This window comes from Lepidochelys olivacea, assembly GCF_965140295.1.
Source record: "Lepidochelys olivacea isolate rLepOli2 genome assembly, chromosome: 2".
Taxonomy (NCBI): Eukaryota; Metazoa; Chordata; order Testudines; family Cheloniidae; genus Lepidochelys; species Lepidochelys olivacea.
In genome coordinates, this window is record NC_140412.1 from 168,177,443 (window position 1) to 168,201,669 (window position 24,227).

A 24,227-nucleotide genomic window follows, 5' to 3' on the forward strand; every position below is an offset into this window, starting at 1 on the left:
GACTTCAATGGATTTATTCCTGATAGGCACCAGAATAAGTGAGCTCAGGATTAGTCTAATCTTTTATTTATTTATTTATTTTCACATCAGTATCTCTGCCTACATTTTACATTTACAAAAAAAGAGCAAGACAGATGTTCCCAAAGCAGAAGTAATATTTCTTCTTTGTACCAATTTTAATGGGTTCCAAAAACCACATACGTGTATCACTGAACTTTCACATGTGTTACATAAGTCTCTGTAGACTATGCAAATAACATACTATTTATATGTTGGTTGTCTATTCATATGAATTTTGTTTTCTCTGGTCAAGTCACTAGTGTTATGAAACTGTGTTTTAAAGTAGGACTTTTGCATTGGGGAAATCTTTCAAATATGTCCTGTTAAACTATCAGAAAAGGAAAATATATTTAATTATTCTGATTTAATTACTGCAAGTGTGTGTTTCAGTCAATGATTTGCTCCTTATGCTCTTTTTATTGTCAAGCAGTTATGTAAAATTCTGGAGCGTGACACCACAATAGTTTCCATACCCGCACACTGGAAACTCCATCAGCCAATCAGATGCCTCCCTTTAGAAGTAAATTTTATATATTTTAAATCAAGATGAGACCAAGCCACAAAGTTTGGCTCCAGATCTGAACTTTCCCAATAGCTAAGGACTCTTTGGATATGAGCTTCAGTTCATAGAATCCATGAAGCCTGCAGCATGTTTGATTCATTTCAACTCAAATAGTAATATTATTCACTGTAAACTAAAAACTTCAGGTAATAGACCTGTTATTAGTAGTGATGAAGGTATAAGAGACGAAAACTCCTTCACAGACAGAAAATTGTCACTTGGCGGTGTGTGTGTGTGTAAAAATCTTCCTTACTTTAAAGCAGCAGGACTGTAGCACTCATCTGGGCTCTGTTATGTCTCAAACTCCTTTTCACCAGGTGCCACGATGTTGCAAAGATGCAGACCTTCACAACTGTTGTGTCCCCTGGAATTTTCAGTGCTGGCTGCCCAGCTGTCTTTCTGAAGTACCAAATCAGTAGGTAACGAGTATCCTAGCCTAGATGGGTTCTTAAACTGTTTTTCATAGTGAGGACCACATTTTTAACAGAACGATTATCCCATGAATCACCTGCCCTTCCATTTAAATTCACGTAACGTTGCTGGGTGAGCACAGCAATTGCTTACATGGATAAGTCATATTATGAAAATATTTAAGGCGTCTTTTTTTTTAATGTGATTTTTAGCAGCTTGAAACAAGGATGAAGAGCCAGCACCATGACCCCAGCCTGCTCTCCACAGATCCACCAGCAAGTGCCCTACAGCCGATAGTCTGGGCATTGCTGGTATATCAGAATTCTAGTGTTCTGGCTGCAGCTCAACAGGAAACTAGATGTGTAGTCATTGCAATTTACAGGTAAGAAAATAGGAGGAACAACTGTGCCTCTTCAAAAACGAAAATAGAGGTGAGCAGAGAGGAAGAAGGCAGGTCTCTACCCCTTCATTTAAAGAACATAATCTAGTTGTCTGAGATAGGCTCACACAACCTAGTTTACCCTGTTGCTGACTTCTACATATGTTTTGGTGTGAAAAACTATTGCCCAGTGAGAAGGCCCTTGAATACTCTGGCTGGCACTCCAGTTAAATTTACCCATCAAAGAAGAGTAATACATATTTATTAGAGATGGGCCAGAGCTGAACAAATCATAGAATCATAGAATATTAGAGTTGGAAGGGCCCTCAGGAGGTCATCTAGTCCAACCCCTTGCTCAAAGCAGGACCAACACCAACTAAATCATCCCAGCCAGGGCTTTGTCAAGCCTGACCTTCAAAACTTCTGGATCAAAATTTTCCAAGGTTTTGCTTCATCCCTGTGTCTGTACCAAACTTCTAACTGACCATCATAAACTTCAGAGGTATTAGAATATAGTCTATTAGTTCAGACCCAGTTTTATTGTTTGTTTCAGGCTTGCATTTATATTGTTTGCAGTGGACTTTGCAGTTGAAATCCTGATGCCACTAAAACTTCCATTGATTTCAGTGGAGCCAGGATTTCACCATGATAGTTTTAGTGCCAGCTTGCTGCTGCTCTGATTGCACAGTAGCTTTCCCTGGAAGTTAGCTAAGAAAAGGTTTGGGCAAACACCAAATTCAGAACGAAAATTTAATCTAGTTGAACAATGACTGGGAAACAAGAAGTGAAAATTGTCAACAGTGCCTGGATCCATGCAGATCATTTCAAGGGACAGTTTTGCTACCAAATTATCCTTGTTATGCAAATTTCCTCACCAACCGGCTGGTTCCCAGTTATGCATGGGGAGAAGCGGTGGCCACATCTGCTTCCCGTTTTGCCGTTTCAGAGACTAACCATCTGTTTGGCCTCATCCCGAACAGCCTGCTCAGTGCTGATTAACTTCCTCACCCAGCCAGCCCAAGGCCCACCGTCTGCTGCAAGGTGTAGATTTATTTTTTTCTAACTGCTTACAAACCAGAACCTTCACTTCTCTCCCAAGGGACAGGAAGGCGTTGGTTTGTGTGATTTGCAGCCGGCGGTGGCAGCAGAAACAGCACCCACAGCTGCCCTCTATCATTCACATGTTTAATACATGTGGTTAGGACAGATAAAACTGGGAATCGTTCCATGACCTGGGACATTCTTTAAAGCAGTGAGATCTTATTTAAAAATAATAATAAAAATGCAAGGCTAAATGCCATAGTCCTTAACTGACCAAAATTCCCACTGCAGTCTTTGCAGTCCAATAGGGGTTTTCCTTAATTAAGGACCACAGAATTTTGATCCATATTCACTGCCATTTCACACATGCCACCTAAAAATGGTCAATAAGAACTCGGAAACTCCTGAATTCTAACCCCAGCTTTGAAAATGGCTTTGCTTTCTGGTCTTGGATTTTGGGGGGAAGTATCCTCAGTTTTGGTGCTTCAGGTTTTGAGTACGCAGCTTTAGACAACCCAGGTTTCCAGCGATGCTGAGCTTCTGCAGCCCCCATTGATTTCAGTTAGGTTACTTAGCACCTCTGAAAAGCAAACTCTGGGTGTTTCATGCTGTGTGCCCAGAAACTGAAGTACCAAAAAAGAAGAGCACATGGCCTGGGAAAGTTGGGCCTTAACCTTTTTGTACCTCAGTTATCCTGTTTGTAAAATGGGATAACAGTATTGCCATACTTTCCTGCCAGCTGTGATGGAAGAGTTAACACTCGTAATATGCTTCGAACATGAAATTACCGATGGCTGGTGTCATGTAGAGCTGTGGTAACTGTACAGGGTGCTAAGTGCTCACCCACCAAGGCATCTATATATGATCATGTGTCTGCAAAGCAGCAAAAAGAACAGGAGTACTTGTGGCACCTTAGAGACTAACCAATTTATTTGAGCATAAGCTTTCGTGAGCTACAGCTCACTTCATCCAATGCAAAGCAGCAGTGATTCCAGGGGCAGGCATGCAGATTAAAAAGGCCATCATCAGGTAGCTTGAGCTCCCATTCTCCTCTATGGTCTGCTCTCCCTAGTTGGACTTCATCTCCCATGATATGGTGTGGCCAGGCAACTGCTACAATGCATTGCCTCCCCTTGCGGAGAGAGGATACTGTGGTGCATCATGGAAGATGTAGTCCAACCAAGACAATTGGCCCATTGAGGCACTGCAGTAGCATTTCAGAATACAAATATTTGAGTTTTAAGCCAAAGAATTTGCAGGTTCGTTGGTTTGCCTTTTGCTGAAAACGCCAGTGTTTACAGTGGCATACCCCTTATTTTCTGACTACCTCAAGTTAACCAAAATAATTTAACATGCTCAGCCTATAGGAAGGGAAAGAAATACATCTCATTTTTCTAGTTACAGTTTGAATATGTATTTTTATAATAATAATAAAAAGATGGTAATAGCCAATGTTATCAGATCTGGTTGCCTAAAGTTAGGCTTCTAAATCCACATTTTGATACTTAAATAAAAGTGGCCTGACTTTTGAAGGTGCTGCGTATCCACAGCTCCAACTGGTTTTGCTGTGATTTGTGGGTGCTGAGCACTTCTGAAACTACCTTTCAACTTTAGATGCCTAAATGTAGATTTACCCAGCGGTGAGAATGTTGGGCAGTCTTAATTGTACTTTGCACTTACATAGCACTTATGGCCAATTGGTATCTTTGCACCTACAATGGTGTCTATGTTAATCAGGCTGCAAGAACAGCAAAGCAAGTACTACAAAAGGTGCAATGAGGTATCTCTGAAACATTGTGCATGTTCACAATGGGCCCTGAGGTCCTTGCGCAGTTTTTAGTCTCACAATCTCCCATTTAAGTCACTGGGTGTTTTTGGGATGAGTGCAAGGACTTAGTAACACCGAGTAAAGCCATCAAGATTTGGTCTAGTGCATGTGACTGGAAGTTCTTAAAACCGCCCATGTTTATTTCCACAAGTGCTGCCTACTGAAATTTAAAACTGTAGTGTAATTTTATTTGATATAATTTGCATGTTACAGTAAATAAGGAAACAAAGCTGTAAGTGTGGTTTATTATGAGTAGCAAAATCATAAATTCACTTGACCAAATTTGGATTTGAGGTACCATAAAGTATGAACCGTTGCGCACGCTGTCCTCTTTTTTTCCTTCATCAGTGTGCTCACAAATCACCAGCTGTACAAAATATTTACAAACTCCTTGTCTGAAGCAAAAAACAGAGCTGTATTTCCCTTTGCTGTTGTTTATGCAGAAGGTTTGAAAGGGATAGTAGGGATGGAGACTCTGTTGAAAGGTCCCGAAGAGAAATCATTGTGACAGTAAATTATAATGGAAATAATTTCCAGGGTGCTGTGTTCCTAATTACCATGATTCTTCAAGCAGGGACAATTGTGTTCTTTATAGCTATCCTTGCCAGTGAAAGAGCGGAACGAGGGCTGGAGTGAAAGAGACAACTAAAGTCAAATACCACTCAGTCAAACTGATCGTTGAAGGGAGAGGGCACTGAAACAGCAATTTCAGAGCCAGTTTGCCAGGTTGTCCTTAAGGGCTAGAGTCACAACAGAACATAGGTGTGGCAATTCTGAGTGTCATCACACCTAATTTTTAGTTGCCTGGAAATCACTGGGCTTCACAAACCTGAGTTGGATGCATAGGCTCCCTATATGACAAAAGGGGAGAGATGGATGCCTCAAAATGTGATTCACAAAATCCAGCACATTAGGCAGCTTCCTGCCTAAACTAGAGATGCCAAGCCCTGTCCCTCTCTCAGAGCTAGGTAACTCCTTTTGCTTGGGGTTCTCAGCTGCAGCCCCTGTGGTGGAGTGAGGTGCCTGGATTATTTTTGCAAGAAGCCGAAAGGAGGGGCTCCCTCATAATTTTTAGCCCAGTGGTTAGGGTAGTCACCTGGGATGTGGGAGACCCCCTGTTTTAAGTCCCCTTGCCCTCCGTGGGAGAAGGGACTTGAAGAAGGCTCTATCACCTTGCACATGAGTGCCCACATCACCAGCCTGTGGTATAGTCATACGTGGGGCTCCTGCAGTCTCACCTACTGAAGTTGTGCCGCTGTGACTAAACAATGACCAACTCACTGGGTGCATGTGAGAATGCCTCTGTAGCCGGGTTAGAGCGCTCACTTGGGAGCTGAGAGACCCAGGCCCCCTGCTCCAATGACTTTCTAAAAATGTGTCCACAATGGAACCGCTTTTACAGCAGCGACTTAGGGAGCCCCACAGCAGAATATCTCACTTAGCACCTCTGAAAAGTGGTGGTTAGGGCACTTGCCTAGATTCCCGGTCAAATCCCTTCTCCCTCTCAGGGAAGGGTATATTTGAACTTGAGTGGTCAGTACAGGGTCTCCCAGATGAGTAGCCTAATGTCAGGGCTAAGTATTATGTGGGAGCTCTTCTCCCTTGCCTCGGCCATTTTGTGTGAACTTGTCTATAGGGGCCTGATCTGTTAGGTGTGCTCTGAACTTACTGTGTTGAGCCTTGCAGGGGAGTTAGGTGGAGGAACACCCACCTTGCCTCAGCTTGTGACTCACTCTGGGGCTTAGGCAGATGGACACGTGGCATGGAGGTGGCAGTATTCCTATGCAGAAGCAGGTGCCCAGGAAACTTTTTTTACAGCAAAAGTTGAGAGGGCAGGAAGTTGAGGGGGCTGCTAAGCAGAGGTATTGTGCAAGTCTGTGAAGCCTGATTTGAGGATTTATGCACTTAAAATGACAGCTAGACACCAAAATCCTTTTGTGAAGCTAGCCTTAAATGTGAAGAGCAGGAGTTAGATGTGGGTGTATAGGAGGCTTCAAGCTCTCATCTGCAGTGGCTGGATCCTGCTGCTCCCTACATGCCATCCTCTTTATGTGGCAGTAGAGAAGACTGACGTATTCCTAAATTAGGTTGGCTTGTAAGAGCCCAAAACACTTAGCCTAGGATCATGCTCCCTTTCTCTTTCCCCATATGCTGGCAGCAAAGGAAGTTGTTAGTGGTTTATAAGCCCCTGTGTAGGCTGTACCAAACTGCACGATCATCCATGCCCCCCAGCATGACTCAGGCAGGGCCCCTCTCTTGGGATTTTATGGCCAAAATACATCAGTGCTGTGGCACAATGAAGAGCCGCTCTCTGGCTGCATTGCATCTGCTATGTATAAAGATCAAGGGTCTGATTATCTCCCGCTTGCGTTAGGCTGGTTTAACTTTACTGACTTCCATACAGTTGCACGAGTGTAGATGTGAACAGAAAATCAAGAAAAACAGCTTCATGCGCTCTTCCTTGTTCCACTTTGCCCCCCCCTTCTCTTACATGTGAACGCAGAGTCACTCATGCACGAAAGGGTTTAAGCTGTGCAGAATATCACTACAGCAATTAAAGACAAGTCTTTTACCAACCTGTCTCTCTTACAAGATACAGCTCACCTTCCAGACATAATTTAATTAAAAAAAATCAAGCAAATTTCATAAAAATCTGCAATGTAAATACAATGGTTTTAAAGAAAATGGGGTTTACAATATAAATTCACAACAAAAAAAAATGTGTAAATACAACTTGTTTATATATCAGATATAAAAGGCAGGGGGGAGAAACCAGCTGTGGAAAAAATTCTGAAAAGCAGTTTTTACTACATTGCTATTTACATCTTTTTTAAAACAGGTATCAACTTAACTTAAAGCGGTTCAACAGGTTTACTCTTTTTTTTTTTTTTTTAAGGTAGAGATAAACCATGATAGGCTGGTACACCAGAGCCTAGGAGGAGAAAAGGGAGGTTACACTAACATGGTTATCTACGGGCACAATTTGTTTAACTGCAGACAGACGAGTTCCTAGTACATGGATCGTTTTTCCCTCCTGTGTTCATCCCCATAAATAAAATTATCAATACATTTATTTCCAAACAAAGAGAGGCTGATTTTTGTGCAAACAGTGTGAAACAAAAGCCCCTCTACAAACAAGGAATGCTGCGGCTACTGCTGTTATGCTACTCCTTCTGATACACTGTATCTTATTAATAAGCTAAATTATACAACTGTATTATTTATTGTACAACATTCACATACTCTCATATAAATAGGAAAAGCCTAGAGCCAAGAAACACATCCACTGTGAAAATTATCATATGATACATAACTCTATCTAGTTATGTATGAGCCACACAACCACACACTTGTGTGTGCATGTTGAGAAAACAAGTGACGTAGCCCCCAACCCATTTAAATGCAGAGAAATCCTCTGAATCAGAAATTTTATAATTAAACGTTTCACTCTAAAGGCCAGAATCCACACATCTCTTAAGTGGGCACCAGTTCACTAGAAAGGTGCCTGCTTACATCAGTAGTGACTTTGGCCCTCTACTTTGTGGGCTTTAGCAAAGAAATGCCCTAAAAGAGAGTTTCCTTATGGTCTGAACTGTGTTAAGAAAAAGATATTTTTTCAAAAGCTAAAAATAACCTGTGTATAGATTGTATAACACTTTAAACTGTGAGAGGGCCATGAATATCAGTAACAGAACCAGCTCCCTGTTTCCAGGCGATTAAGGTAACTCAGCTGTCCAGTTATCTACCACTGACGCAAAGAGGTCACTGAAGAGACTCTCAGCAATGATCGTGTACCTCCCTGGTCAGAATGGCAGGGGGAACAGCTCGCAATGAAGGTGTGAGGATGAATTAGGCCCTGTAAAAGCATGACAATTCAAAAGAAATAGAATGTAAACTATGAAATAAAAAAAGAACTCCTCTTAGTGTAAGTTATGTCTGCCCTTCCCTTGTAGTTTTAATATCAGATTCTTCCTAGAAGCATGTTTAAATGCTATTGGCTCACCAGTATGTACAGTCTTTGTTGACACAGGACTTGCAACAGACTCAGTGAGGAAATCTTTTTGGCACAAAAACTGGATAGCATTGCCACTCTTGGCTTTGCCCTGCCTGATGCATAGGGGCCAGATTGTAACCGGGAGTACCTCCACTGAAATCAATGGAATTTAACCAGTGTAAGGTCATAATCAGGGCTATAGTTTGTTACTGTCTCTTTTCTGGTATTCTACCAGCAATTTAAGATGTTGTTCATATTCTTGTTTCACCAGTGTATGTGCATAAGTGTGTTTGCGTGTGTTTACACAGTCCATGCATTATATACATTCTTTCTATGTAATATCACCCTTGTGATCCAAGGAGCTTGGCTTTTACAAAGTAAATTTCTTATAGTTAGGAATGAATGTACAGTATAACAAAATAATGTGGGTGTGTGGTGGGGGGAGGGTTTGACGTGTAAAACATATTTAAATCTCACTTACACTAGTATCATTCCGTTGCCTCCATGGAGTTGCTCTTGATTTACAGCTGCATAAGTGAAAGCAGAACCAGGACCCCTCTGTCTGTTTATATATAATATACATATGTAATATATACACCCATTGGATCCCATTCATCCTTGGTGCAAGTGCACTAGTTTTACTGAATTTGGTCCATAATATGAATGACTATATATATAATACATAATAGTATTACAAGATTTAAGAAATAGTCTTGTTGCAGTATATGTATTTTGTTTATGGGGTAGTACCAATCTCTTATACAGTGGAAATGTTTGTACATTCAATGGGTCGGGCAACTCCATCAATTAGTTATTATTACCTGTACTGTTGTGGAAATATTCCAGCTCTGCAGAGCAATTCTTAACCAAGTTGCATAAATATCACTATTACCAGTCTTAAAGCCGGTAGGCTGTTTGGGGAGAGGAAAGAGCTATTTGGAAGAGGAATTAAAGAAGAGACAAACAGATTGGCAGTTTTTACTATCGGCTGTCTTTGTGCGTCAGATGTCTTTTCATTTTACTGGAATTTAAACAGCTAGTTGGGAGGGTCTTGCCAAGAAGGGGGCTCTAAATGAGAGGGGAAAAAAAAGACAGAATAAATGTTTTTGGTTTCATAGGGCTTGATCCTTGCTCTGGCCTCAATCCAGCACAAAACCCCTTAAATTTGGGATTATTTTTAAGCATAAGAATAGTTCCATGTATGTTCATGTGATGACTCAGGCAAATGCTGAAGTGCTCTGCTAGATTGGGGCCAGAGTGCTCAGTATCTTGCAGGATGGAACCCTTAATGAATAGTTAATTTTAGAGAAAAGCGGGGATGGGCCCTATACGTTTTTTAAATGGCTGTTTAATTCATCTCAGTGCTTTAAAATAAAAAATCATTGTAGGCTAAATTTTCCAGACACAGCCCACAAAATTAGCCAGAGGACTTGCGGTGCAAGCAGAATGGGCATTTTCATATGCAAAATGGGTGAATTGGAAATTTTGCAGCCAGCTGTAAAAATTTTGCCCCCCAAACAAAAGAAGCATGCATAAAAATATTCTCCAAACATTTTCTCTCTCCTACTGAATATCATATTTTTCTAAATAATTAAAACTCCTTTTAAAAAATCCTACATAAATGGCTATTTTCTTATGTGGAAAGATTTTTAAACCTTATATTTTTAAGGAAAAAGTGATTTTTTATTGAATAGGGAGGGAAAATATTTATTTTAAAGGTCAACAAAACCCTTTTCTCCAAATAAATGCAATTTCCACTCCTGAGTATGTATGACAAGGGTGTTTCTCACGTACTTTAAACAACTGGCCTTATGCCTCACGCTAGAAATAAGGTATGCCATGCTGGCAAGAAAATCCACACCTTGGCGTGTGCTATTGTGTTATTTTACTTCACTACTAAAATAGTGCCAGTCAAGAGTCTAGGCTCGCAACACCATTCCAGGTCTCCATGGCACCACCCAAGGGTTCTGGTGGGGCCGCTTTGTCTTTATTTTAATTAAGTCTTCCCAGTAACCCAAGTAATAATGGGAAGTCAAAAAAAAGTATGTCTGGTGTAAGAGCCCGATTCTCAGCATGTTAGCACAAGGCCTTTCTAGCCCTCAGCCAAGTTTTTGTGCATTGTGCACATGCTAACTGTTGAGGAGAGAGGTCTGCAGAAAGCAGTCGCTAGAAGGAAGTGGATTCAGCTACCTGACTACAAAAGCTTCTACTTACTAAAGGTTTGGTGATCCAAATATTTTCAATAAAAACATCAATATGCATTTTATAAAATTAAGTTGCAATGCTACCAAGAGGAGAAAACTCCTTGGGCCAGGTCTTCTAATTTTCATTTCTGGGTGCTTTTACTGTCCAGTAGACTGGTGTCTTTTGTCATTCATACAGCTCCAGTAGCACAGCTGACGAGATCGCATCTGTGTGGGAGGGGTCTTAACTCATGTGGAAACGGTGCTCCCCTCGTGTTATGTGAGAAGAGAATTCATATCTGTCCTGGCTGTGGTAGCCACACATGTTGCATTCGAAAGGATCGCGGAACCCATGACAGCCCATGTGGATGGTGTACATCACATGATCCAAGAAAAGAACTCTACAGTGTTCGCACTTGTAAACTTTTACTTGCTCCCCATTGCTGGTGATCACTTTGAAAGCATCGTGGGAATTGTCAGTACCTGCCCTCAGGACTTCATATTGCCTCTGTTCTTCTTTTATAGACAGGCCATTTCTTGCGTGGGGAACTATGTGATTCGTCAGGTAAATTAAACCGCTGCGCTCCTCATTATTACTCTCTGTATCTGTTGAGTCTTGGCAGCTGTTGCTGGGGGAGGCATCCCTTTCAGAGGAGATGGATTTGGCTTTGGAAAGCAGCAACAAGTTTTCCACTGCGGTGTCCTGAGCAGTATGATTGGAACGAGCATGATTGTCCCCAAGAGGCTTGTGGAGTGGATACATGGAGCTGATAATAGGTGCTACTTCAGAGCTGCCTGGAGGTGTCTGCACAAGGGGACGCAAAGACTCTGCCCCTAGGTAACTGATGGCATTGTTAATGGCCTGGTCTATAACATGAGTCTGCATCATCTCACTCTCCTTCTCATAATTAGTGGTGGCATCGTACGGAACATCAGACAAGCATTTCTCACCTGCATTCCAAAACAATCAGGAGTTAGGAAGTCCAATGCTTAGACACATTGAATCCCAAATGTCTATGTCAGTAAAATCAAAATAGAAAGATGCAAATCAGGGTACAGATCTGCATCTGAAATTGAGAACTGCTGTGAAGAGCTCTTGATTTCCTAGTGCGCTACACAAGAACTGATCACAAAATATATTTTGGCAAACAATCAAAAAAATTCAATTCTGAAATAGTGTCGTGGTGCCTCATGAGACTTGTGGTTGAACTGCCTTAAACTCCCATTCTTCTCTACAGGCTGGGCTCCTTGGTTGGACTCTGGTATGCCATGACCTCCCTGTTGGTGCATGGAGGTGCTATATCATGGCAGTTACATGGCCACTGTGCATCATGGGAGATAAAGTCTGTCAAAGGATCCTGGCCCATAGAAGAGAATGGGAGCCTGTCAGAAATATTTTGGTTTTTGTTTGAAAAACAAAAACATTTCATTTTTCAACCATTCAGCTTGTTGGCAAAAAATCAAAACCTTCTGTGGAAAGCAAACACTTTTCACAAATTCATTTAATCAAAGTCAATTTTCTATCAAACACTTCAAATGAAATTTTTTGGACCAACCATAGGCTAGACGCTAGTTCTGAAAAGAAGGTTCACATGTCCATAAGTTTTCTGTAGTGAAAAGCAGTGGCAGGAGCAACATAAGGCAATGTTTCTCAAATAAATAATGCCATTGAACTGAAAATTACCATTCTGCATGGAGTGAGACTTCTTTTGAGCTGTCTAAACAGTCCATTTTGCCAACCAAATCTAGGTGTGACCTTACACGTGCAATAGAGTCCACTGAAAAAATAACAACTTCACATCTATCAGCAAAGAAAAAAAATATATAAGGAGCAGTTTCCAAGTATATAAACTAAGATTTCCAAAAGTTACTGTGTGTCCAACTTCTAATGACTAAAAAGGGGGTGTGCCTCACTTTTAGAAGTCAGGCCCCTGTAAGGTGCCTCAAATTGGGCACCCAAAAATTGAAGTGTCTATTATCAGTAATCACTTTCGAAAATCTTGTCTATAGAGAAACAAGTTAAAAATAAAAAGTAAAGCCTGGGAATTAGAGAAATTATTTAAAAATGCAGCTGCTGATTTAAAGTATATCTGTGTACTACACTACACTATCACTTATGATACTGAACTTCACTAACAGGTAGCTTTGAATGACAAAAAAGTCTCTCATGCAGTATTTGTAATACATCTGCAATATTACCAGTCCCATGAAGGAGGTTTGCTCCTCCTTTAGGTCCCGGATAGTGTACCCCACCCCATATGGTAGTTGTTTTCAAACTGCGGGCCATGACCCAGTACAGGGTTGTGGAATGGAAGGCACTGGGTCATGGCGTCTCTGATCAGCACCGCTGACTGGACCCTTAAAAGTCCCGTGGGCGGTGCTGCCTGGCTAAGGCAGGCTAGTTCCTACCTGTTCTGACGCCGCACTGCACCCTGGAAGTGGCCAGCAGCAGGTCCGGCTCCTAGGTGGGGGGGTGTCGGGGCTCTGCGTGTTGCCTCTGCCCAGAGCACTGACTCTGCATTCCCATTAGCCAGAAACCCACCAATGGGAGCTGGGAGGGGGAGGGGGTTCAGTGCCTGCGGGCGAGAGACGCACAGAGCAACTTGTGCACCTCCGCCGAGGAGCTGGACCTGCTGATGGCTACTGCCAGGGCACAGCACGGTCTGTGGTGCCAGGACAGGCAGGAAGCCTGTCTTAGCACCCCCACTATGCCACTGACCGGGAGCTGCCCGAGGTAAACCCATGCCCCAATCCCCTGCCCCAGCCCTGAGCCCCCCAAACCCAGAGCCCCTTCCTGAACCCCAAGCCCCCCATCCCCAGCTCAGAGCTTTGACCCCCCCTCCCATACCCGAACCGCCTGCCCCAGCCCTGAGCCCCCCTGAGTCCCCTCATGCACCCCAAACCCCTCGGCCCAGAGCCCTGACCGCCTCCTGCACCCCAAGCCCCGCCCACACCCTGACCCACTCATTCCTGGCCCCACCCCGCAGCCCTCATCCCCGCACTTCAACCCTCTGCCCCACCCCTGAGCCCCTCTCACACCACAAACCCCTCATCCCCAGCTCCGTTGGGTCACAGGCATTAACAATTTTCTTCAACTGGGTCGCCAGAAAAAAGTTTGAAAACCACTGCCCTATGGTTAAATAATTTCTCTGTGGAACTGTGAGCAACGTGGGTCTGACAGATCTCAGGGGATCCAGTGGAGGTGAGGTCCTGCTTCCCTCATACCAGTCACTCCTCCTCAAAATACAGAGGGGCTCCCTTCAAAGTTAATACGGCCCTGGGCTATACTAATAACTTTCCCATTAGTCTGCAGCATGTAGAAGATTGCCTAGAGTGTGGCCCAATTGTTCCTTCCTGTAGAAGAGCCTCCAAGGAGCAGAGGGGAAGTCTGCTGGAAATTCCACAGGATGAACTGGACAGAATTGCCCTCTCAGATTGGAGGGATTTCCAAACTCCACGAAGGGCCAAGAGTGCTGCCTGGAAATCACTTGCTTGAAATCCTGCAAAAAACAGGCCTATAGTGCAGAAAGTCCTGCTGCCCACCAGGCACTTCCTGAGCCTCCATCTTCTCTGGAAACCTGGCTCCTCCCTGCTGTGCTCTAGTCTCGCTCCATAGCAGGGGAGGTAGCAGGCACAGAATGGGAGCCAACTAGAGCTGGTCAGGAATTTTTTGAGAAAACGTCTTTTCGTAGAAAAATGCTGATTAGTCAAAACTAGAACTTTTTGCGGAATCTTTGCTCTTTTGATTAAACTTTCTCAGGTCCGGGATAGAATTTTTCTCTCCTCCTGGGAGGCTCTTATTCAGCTGAAATGTGGGAGACCCCAGGTCCAAATCCCTGCTCTGCATCAAGCAGTCTTTCCTCATCCCCAGGCGAGTGCTCTAACCAGTGAGCTGTTGGTTAATTGGAAGCTGTGGGACTCGCTTTCATTTTTTTGTGAAACGTTTCTAAAAATTTTAGGTTTTGTTCCAATGGAAAATGAAAACAAATGTCAAAAGCTCAACTTTTTTTGCAAAATGTTTTTTTTTTTGTTTGTTTTCTGACCAGCCCTCGAGCTAGCACTTCTTGGAGCTATATTAACTCCTGAGTAAATTTCCAATAAGAAGGCATGGCATACACAGCTCCTAATTTGGCTCCACCCACACCTGACCCTGTGCTTTTTGGGCTGCTTTTCCCACCAGTGTCCGCCTCCCACTCCTAGTGCTAGTGTTTGCTCCTCCCCACTAATGCCATGATTTTGATTAGATGCACCATTTCTAATCCCATAGCTTTGAAATGCAAAGAGCTAAAGACTGGAGATTCAAAATGGACTCTGTGGAAAATGCATGGGCAAGGTGTGAAATGCTTACCACGTTTTTTAATATGAATTTATACCCTTGATTCAGAAAACTACAAAGTTAAAGCATATATGTATGGTACATCCTTAAAACCTGGGCTTTCTTTGTTATTATATGTCATACACTGGGTATCCAGAGGGCACAAGTTTAGGTGTTCTTTATTGGTTAATATTTGCTTTATGATTATGTACCATAACTAGCCTATAGCTGACCAATATAATCAATAGCTCCATGTAAGGAAAAAATCTGTCACAGAGCAAGACCATTTCAAATGCACACAAGCTGAAGGCAGGCAGGTATCATTTTTACATATGGGCAGTGCAGATAACATGAGTGCTCATTAAAAACAATCACCTATTTTTATGGTTATCAGAGAATAAGTAAAGTAAACTGCTAGTGGTGTGAAGATCTTCAGAAACTGTGCAGGGTTTCAGGGCTCTTGCTCCAGGTAGCCAAATGCTAACAGATAGCTGATACTCTTTAGCTCGGATAGGCTGCCTTTTTTTTTTTTTTCTGGTTGATGTTGTAACATATCAGGCATATTTCAGCCTGAACTGTTACCAGTCCCTCTCCAACCCCAGTTTAGAAGGTCCAGTTTGGCTCTCAGTCCTGGGGTCTGTTCCTATTTGCAAAGCAAGGTGCTGTACACAAGTGCTGCAAAGGCAATATTTCTGTCAAATACTTTTGCACCTAATTAATTTAAATTGGTGAACGAACTCAGCTTTATAAAGTACCAGGATCCACCTCGAGAAACTTACTGTTCTTTCTCTCTCGAGTTTGGGACTGACTGCACCTTAGCTTAGCTCTAATATTGTTGCATTCTTCTTTGCAACAGTGCCTTATTTTTCCTACCTTGTTAACCACCCCTGAGGCTTATACTTGACTAGCGTGGCTGAGGAAACCTGTGCCTCCTCTGGCATTTGTAACCAGTGGTGCTTCTGGGCTTGCTTCTCCTCTCATTTAGTTCTGTCTAAATGACGAGTGACACCAGTGAGATCAATAGTGATGCAAAAGTCAGTGTAAGTGGGGAGAATCAGGACCAGTGTCTTTTAAATTAGTCGCTGGTTAAATGATGCTAGCATTGTTATGTTAAAGAAATGGGGGAGGGCTGGAAATTGGTTCAGTGTCTGGTGTATTCTTAGTTAATTCTTTAGTTCAATGTCCATTTTCTTGTTACCAAAATGGACTTTGGACAAGGAGACCAGATTTGGAGTTTGAACAACTGGTAATGTACTTCATATTAAGTGAGGTGAGCACTGGGGAAAGGAGGAGGGGATTTGGGGGTCTCTGATGAGTCTCTTTGTCCAAAGAGGCCATTTTTTTTTGACAGCAGATCTTCATAAATATTGTCTGTCATTATGGTGTCTTCTTACACCACACACTGAATAAATGACAGGAAACTGCCTTACCCATAAAGAAAAGGAGTACTTGTGGCACCTTAGAGACTAACCAATTTTTCTGTACAAGTTTTTTCATGCAGTTGATAGATTTCCACTCCATACGGCTAAATGCAGTGCCTTGCATAATGACAGGTTTCAGAGTAACAGCCGTGTTAGTCTGTATTCGCAAAAAGAAAAGGAGTACTTGTGGCACCTTAGAGACTAACCAATCCTTTTCTTTTTGCGAATACAGACTAACACGGCTGTTACTCTGAAACCTGTCATTATGCAAGGCACTGCATTTAGCCGTATGGAGTGGAAATCTATCAACTGCATGAAAAAACTTGTACAGAAAAATTGGTTAGTCTCTAAGGTGCCACAAGTACTCCTTTTCTTTTTGCGAATACAGACTAACACGGCTGTTACTCTGAAACCTGCATTACCCATGTCTCTCATTTGCCTGGCTTTCTTTATTGTTTGTTAGTATGAGGGTGACAAACAATGGAGAACAAAAAAAATAGTCCATGCCCAACCTCTCTAAATAGGTTACTTATTCATGTTTATTAAAAATTGTTTTCTAAAACAAATTAATTTCTCTGGTCTTCCTGGTGTCTTCACAGCTGATACTTTTTCCTTATACAAAAAGTCTGAGATAAATTCTGTCCAGAGCCTTCAGAAGAATTGCATCAACTTACTCCAGTAGTTGAATCTGGTCCTTAATCATCAAACAATTTGGGGTTCTTTAACTCAGTTCTTTGGGGTTCTTTACCACATTTTCAGTATTTACCTCTACTACAATTTTGTCGTCATCTTCAATTCTGCCGTCTCAGTGGGTAAGCAGCTACATTTCCTGCCCTGATTAAGTCCTGCTACTTACATCATTACCTTCTTTTCCCTGTCTTTGACTGTCTCTTTAAACCTACTATTCTATCTTCTGACACAATGACATACTCTGGTACGAGATTCCTCCTCCCCTCTCCTACAATATATTCTCTCCTCCCTTACCCGTTTCTGACTCAGACATGTGTCTCTTACTCTCTTCCACCAGTCCCTCAATCTGCTCTCTTGACCGTGTTCTCTCCAACTCCTGACTTCCCTTGCTTCCTCCCTTATAAAATCTCCCTTCCTTCTTCTCGGTTTTTCTCCTCTCTGGCTCACACCTCTCTGACTTCAAACATGCTATTATTTCCCGTAGCCTCAAACATCCCTCCCTTGAGCCCATCTCCTTCTCCATCTATCACACTCCTCTTTCAAAATTCTCAAATGTGTTTTCTACCCTTGTAGCCTTAACTTCTTCTATGTTAACTCACTCCTTGATCACCTTCAATTGGGCTACCTCCATTCCGCTGAAATGGCCCAATGACGTCTTCCTGGACAAATCAAAAAGGTTCTTCTCCATCTCCATAATTCTCAGCTCTCTCCCATTTCAGATATGGTTGATCATGCCCTCTTCCTAAATACTCTCTCTGCCCTAGATAGCAGAGACTTCCTTTCCTACCTCTCAGACTACTTCTGCAGTATCTTCTTTGGTGGTGCTTCTTTCCTCCTCTCCTTACCGAGGTCTCTCAGCATTCTGAGTTGGTCCTATCTTCTTCTCCCTTTACAATCTCATCCAGTGTTTTCTGTTGTGCCTCTTCTCCTCTCACTTAAACCCACTCTATTCATACTTGTACTTCTGGCTGTCTCTTCCTGGATGTCCTGCCCACAGCTCAAATTTAACCCCTGAAAAACAGAATGCCTACTGTTCTACCGGTGTTCTTCCCTGCTTCAAATCCTTCCACTGGCTTCCTGTCACCCATGCCATGAAGTTTGGGCTGCTGCTTCTTCTCTTAAAAGGCATACGCAACTTGGATCCCTACTATTTCCTGTTTGTCTCTTTCTGTGGCACACTTCACTCCCCCTTTGCTCCATCCATGCCACATGAGTTACTGTTCCCTTGTGTCTTCCCACTCTTAGTATCAAACAGCCTTCCATGTGGCTTCCTACATTCTGGAATCCCCCTCCCTTACCTGGTCTGTCATGTTTCCACCTTTTCTTCAAAACCCTTCTTACAATATAGTCCTTCCCACAGGCTTTACTCCTCTCCTGAAGCAAGTGATATAAAACTGGGAGAAGTCTGAATATTCTGTCTGCCTCTCTGTAGAAGTGCGCTCAGGCTTTCCTTTGAGTTTCCATGCTTTTGAGGTTTAAAACTAAACCTAAACATTATTGTAATCTCTCTCATTGTATTCAATTTCCTTTGATTGATTTGCTACAAGCTACTGCTCTGCACACTGAATACCAACTGGAAGAAGAAAATGGACACCACCTCCTAGTCAAGTCACTGAGTCAAGAAAATGTCTATTAGTAAAATAAGGAAGCAGGTTATGGAAGTTTTTGTTGCTTATAGTATGTACGTGTAGAAGTATAAATTGATCTTGGTTTTTCTTTTACTATTCTCATCCGCTGGGCACATATTTCTAGGTTTATAAATTATACTTGACCAAAGAAATGAAGTAAACCAGTGTACAACCTTTCTGAAAGAGTGAAAGAGTATTAACCTCTTATGTTCAGCCCAACCTCACTTACACACACATGCTTACACATGTGTCAAAACACAGGGTCTGCCCCTGATGGGGGAAGTTAACAAAACGTAGCCTTAAGCATCTGCTTAAGTGCTTTCCTGAGCAGGAGCTTCGATTCCCAGGATGATCATATAGAAAACCTGGGGCATCAACACTGGAAAAGGCAAGAATACTGAACCCCCCACAAAAGCTGTAAAATGGAAAGTTAAGCTGCAGAAAGCATCCTTTTTGTAATGCATCCGTCTAGCGAATGCTATATATTTATATATTGTTAATTTAATGATAACAAATGAAAATCATGATGCAAGACTGAAAACCCTATAAGGCTTTTTTAGGAGACAGCAAACGTTTAACTCTTACCAACAAATTTCTGAGGCATAGAGCTCTTACGTTTGGCGACGTTACTTGCTAGTCTATCCAGCACGAGGGATCTCTCTGACCCTATCTTGCACAAGTCTTCAGCCATTTCACTCTGGTTAGTTTCCTCTTTTATGACTGAAATCAAATGACATCAGAGGGTTAGGCATGCATGCTCCATTTTAATGGAACTACCATCTTTGTATCGTGTTAGTCAGACTTTTCCATTAGCATGCAACCAACTAAAACCAGGATCTTACCTGACAGGCACAGGTTGACTCTGACTGTTTGTATCGTTGTCCCTTAAGCTGACTAAATTATATCAGTTCTCATCTTCCCCTCAAATAGGATGTAGAGATAACAGATTGCAAAGTACAACTACAGCTTATGGGGCTTGAATTGCTCTGTGCCCTGTCTAGTTATTTACACATTCAATATTTACACTGGTGCAAAATGGATGTCTAACATGATCACTCTGATTTGGTTTTACACCCACCTTGCAATGGTCTGAACAATTACACATGGTGCAGGAAAATGGAGAATCAGGCCCTAAGATCTTTAATATTACTTTTGATATAAAGCACTCCCCCTCTTACCTTCCCCACCCCCCACTACCTTTCAGTGACAGAAAAGCCCAGCACAATAAGCGTCGCTTCAACAGAAATGGGGCATGGCTATCACTTCATATAGAAGAATGTATTTATAATTTACGTAGAAAACAACTTCTCTGACAGTTCACTATTACTCTACTTCCCTGATACAGTGTTAGTCATTAAAATCCAATTTTAGCTAGTCCAGTGGCTGAACATATATTTATCATAGAGCATTGACCTTCTGCACTCAGACTGTTTTCTGACTTCCTGCTGCTGCTAAGAAGTTTTAGGTTTAGAAAGGAAGCCCAGCAAAGAGATTCTTAGCTATGAGCCCCTAGGGAAAAGGTTCCTGTTATGTCACTTTGTAGCAATTGCCGGTGGAAGCTGAAGGGGTATGAGACTGAACTGGCAGAACAAGAGCTCTAGGATGGTAAACTATATCTATTCTGAGCATCCAATGGCTGAAGAAAAGGTGATCTATCAAGTTGCATCCGATGAAGTGAGCTGTAGCTCACAAAAGCTTATGCTCAAATAAATTGGTTAGTCTCTAAGGTGCCACAAGTCCTCCTTTTCTTTTATCAAGTGTAACATTGGATTTTTTTTTTTAATCTTTTGCCAGGAGATGAATATTTTAAGCAAGATTGTGACTTGATATCTGATCATCAAGTAAAAAAGCTTGATTCAGCAAGCTGTCTTTTATATTCTATGTCTGCTGGTGACATGTTATCTTCTCAGTAGGTGCGCTCACTTATTGATAGATGTTTACATGGTATCTACTGCTGTGGTAACTCGACACCTCACACTAGTCAAAGTAACCATATCTGTTGCCTACATGAACAGAATAAGCAAACCCAATGGACCCATGCTAGTAATATGTATACAGTGTTGCTGTAGCTGTATTGGTCACAGGATATTCGAGAGAGACAAGAGGGATGAGGTAATATCTTTTATTGGACCAATTCGACTCTTCTTCAGGTTTGTGTAAGCTCGAAAGCTTGTCTCTTCCACCCACAGAAATGGGTCCAATAAAAGATATCACCTCACCCACCTTGTCTCTCTAATGTTAGCAATATGTCATTTAAATGGCAGCCTGATAGAATAGGGTTGGCTACATCATGCCCTGAAGTTGACAGACTCAGGTGGGGTGGATCAATAGAAGGAGCCGTTAAATGCCCTCAGAGAAGAGTGCCCCCATGGAAGACAACTCTAGGAACCAATAGCAGGAGCAATCTAGCAGATCTTAACCACGGCTGCAGGATGACATACTACAGTGGTTAAGTGCTCGCTGAAATGACTGGGCCCCAGACCATTTAAGATTTTAAAGACTGATCACTTCCAGATGCTATTCAAGGTGTGGGCATAGTCAGTCAGTACCGGGCACTGGTGTTGTATGCTCATTACAATGCACCCATTAAGGAGGCAAGCTTCTGCATTTGGTATAAGCTAACACTTCCAGATGTTTTCCAAGAATAGCCCTTTGGAGTGTATGTTACAACAATCCAATTTAGAAGTCACAAAAGGGTAAAATCCTATGGTAAAGGCCCAAAGCAATAAAAAGTCACTGTTTCTAAAGGACATAATGACAAGTAGCAGTTCCACATTGACACCAAAATGCAAACACAAACACATTTCCCCATGGCATCCAAGAAGGTAGCACAATAACATTTCCAAAGAATTAAAGGAGGGTTAGCCCGTGATTTTTTTTTTTTTTTGGAGGGGGGGAGGATGAAAAATAGCAAGCAAAAAATAAAAATTTAGGCCCAAACTAGTATTTTCCAGTTTTTGGAAACTGAAACCTATGCCCACCCTACCACACCCCCCAATAATTGGTGGCAAACCTGAATTTTTGGGGGTTTTCATTGCCAAAAACTGAAAATTGTTTCTGTTTTTGTGCTTTCACTGAATTTTTTGTGGGAACAAAAAACATTGATATCTGTATATGCCTACACCATCTACCTGTGTATCTTTGTGGCTGTACTATGCCATAGCTCTATTGATTGATTCTGATAATACACTAAACCACAACAGTAAAGCTCAGTCTATAAGTTTTCATAGTTTGTCTTTTCTGATATTCTCTATAGTACTTGGAGGGTCTCATGCGTTCCTACTGAAATCAATAGCAAAACTCCCACTTATGTCTGTGGAAGCAGCATCAGACACTAAGGTGAAATTCTAGCCCTACTGAAGTTGTTTGGCGCTTTGCCATTGATTTCAGTGGGGCCAGGATTTCCTTTCCAAATCTCCTTCAAATTCAAAGACAAAATGAAAGAAAATATGTTGTTCCCCTTCACCCTCCTCCTTGGTTCTGCCCATATTAGGTACGTTTCCCAATGAGAGGTATCAGGCCCCTAAAGGAAGTGGTAGAAATCAATTGCTTAGGACTTTTTCAATTAGAGTAGTCAAAATACTAGAAAATATGCTGTGGAAAATAATCCTGCAGTAACAGGGAGATGGACCGGATGACCCTACCCCTCAGCTCTATGATTCTATTAATACAACAATCAGTGGGACTTTATTATCATAGTAATCGCTCCATAATACATACTGAAAAGTTGAATGAACAGTAGTTCTTGCATATAAGACTGACTTACTTTTCTAAGTATAAAAAGCATGCCTTTAAAAATATTTTTAAATACCAAAAGGACCAGGTCTCATTCCGAACTGCTTTGTTGCATATTTACCTCTTTACAGATATAATATTTTTAAAATTGAAAAATGGCATTTGAAGTCAAACTGTGTTTGTGATGAGTTAGGGAGCATTGTATGTAATTTAAAATACCAGGATCACTTTCAACAAAGGATTTTTAAATGAAAAACTGGTTTATTACCTGAGAAATAATACCCATTTTTGTTAAAAAGTAGGATCTGTGGCAAAATACAATGTTTAGATTTTACTCCCAGTTTCTAAAATCAAAGTCATATTAGATATAATAGGGATCTGGCTGATACTCTTTGTGTATGCAAGAAAGCAATGTTTCTTAAAAACCACTTCTGAATATGCCAACTTTCAATCTGATTCAAATATTAAATAATGAGCTGCACAACCCTAAACTGCTGTAAACATCTAAGCTTTTTGTGTCAGGGTTTATAATAAGCACAGTCCCATACATTTGAGAGTTATTTCTTATTAAAGTTTCTGGTTACTGATTTCAGCTTCATCTGCATATTTTTCTTTACTAATATTTTATTTTCAGCAAGTAACTGAAAAGCTAACACAAATTGTTGTTTTGTTTTGCCCACAGACGTATCAAACCTTTATGCCAGGCACTGGAAATTCTAACCCCAGACAGACTATTTGCTTCTACATCCTATCACCCTGTTACGGAATAAATATCATGGCTCTGAGTACATTAGCTCCAGCTTTCCTCCTATTTATACATTCTCCAATCCCTCAACAAAATTAGAAGGAGTGCTGCTCTAACATGCTGTTGGAAAGAAGAATCTCAGCTGCATTCAGTATTATCATTATGTGCATATACTTTACATTATCTTGTAACGTGTAAAAACATATTCAAGTGCTGTTCAGATATACAATGTTAAATAAGGCATCATTGCAAATAGGTCAGAGATAAAGTACCATTTTGTCATTTGACAAACTGAATAATATATACTTACAGGATCAAAAAGGTAGGCAAGAAATGCAGTTTATCAGATGGACTGTAACCTTAAATTCCACAGCACATTGATACTCTGTTCTCTACCTGAACTAATGCCTATAAACACATCTGGTACGACTACCTCTTGTGATCAGTCTCACACATCTAATTAGCAAGACTTGCTCAATTTTAGGCACAGGTTTAGATTCTGTGTTCTCTAAGGAACAGATTGTGGCTCTGCCACATGCCCCAGACCTGAGATCAGATGTTGGTGCACAGGCCCAAAGGAAAAAATCGTGTTGCAGCGAGGCACGATTCCCTCCCTACTTTCCCTTTGGTTCAGGTGGGTAGGTGTTTGCTGCTGGTGCCTACTAACAGCAAATTACTACCCTCTCCAGACTGGCTCCTCTAGCGCATTGTGGGGCAGAGCTAAGGTTCTTCTCTCTTCCTGGTCATCTGCTTGGCCTGGGAGGAGCAGCTGGCATTGAGCGCCTACTCATTGCTGTGCACTGGGACAAAAGGTCCGGAAAGCCTATGCAGGTATGTAAGGGTGTGTGTGGTTCTTACCTCTCCCACCTCATACCAAAGTGTGCATTTCACAGTAAATTAGCTCTAAATGACTTCTTGGCAGTGGAATTACCTTTTTAACAAGAGTTTGTATCCCTGAGTATCGTAATCGATAGGACTCAAAATAAATAGGAAAGTTCCAGCCCTATGAGTTGGGATAACTATGCTTTAGCCTGCACAGCTGGTGAGCTAAGGAATTCCAAGTCTTGTAGCTGGTTACCTGAAGGTGTTGTTTCTAGATGTAAAAGCCAAAATTAGCCTTCATACCTTAGCTTGATTGTTTTAGATTGGAGCAAAGAAAACAAGAAAACTCAATATTGATTAAGTACAACAATAGTTCCAACTAATTATCTGTCTACCCAGACAGAGATGGAAAT

General features: G+C 41.7%; 1 protein-coding gene across 3 annotated transcripts in view; it reads right to left on the reverse strand.

Annotated features, from left to right (window-relative positions):
* Positions 1-10,011: 10,011 nt before the first annotated feature.
* Positions 10,012-24,227, reverse strand: part of IKZF1 (IKAROS family zinc finger 1) — a 90,756-nt gene continuing 76,540 nt past the window's right edge. For all 3 annotated transcript variants that reach the window (XM_084622026.1, XM_084622027.1, XM_084622028.1), the window contains 2 exons: positions 19,098-19,232; positions 10,012-11,409 (listed from right to left, as the gene is read on the reverse strand). In XM_084622026.1, the coding sequence (XP_084478152.1) occupies positions 10,703-11,409; positions 19,098-19,232 (842 nt within the window). In that variant the 3' untranslated portion in view covers positions 10,012-10,702. The remainder of the gene's footprint in view (positions 11,410-19,097; positions 19,233-24,227) is intronic.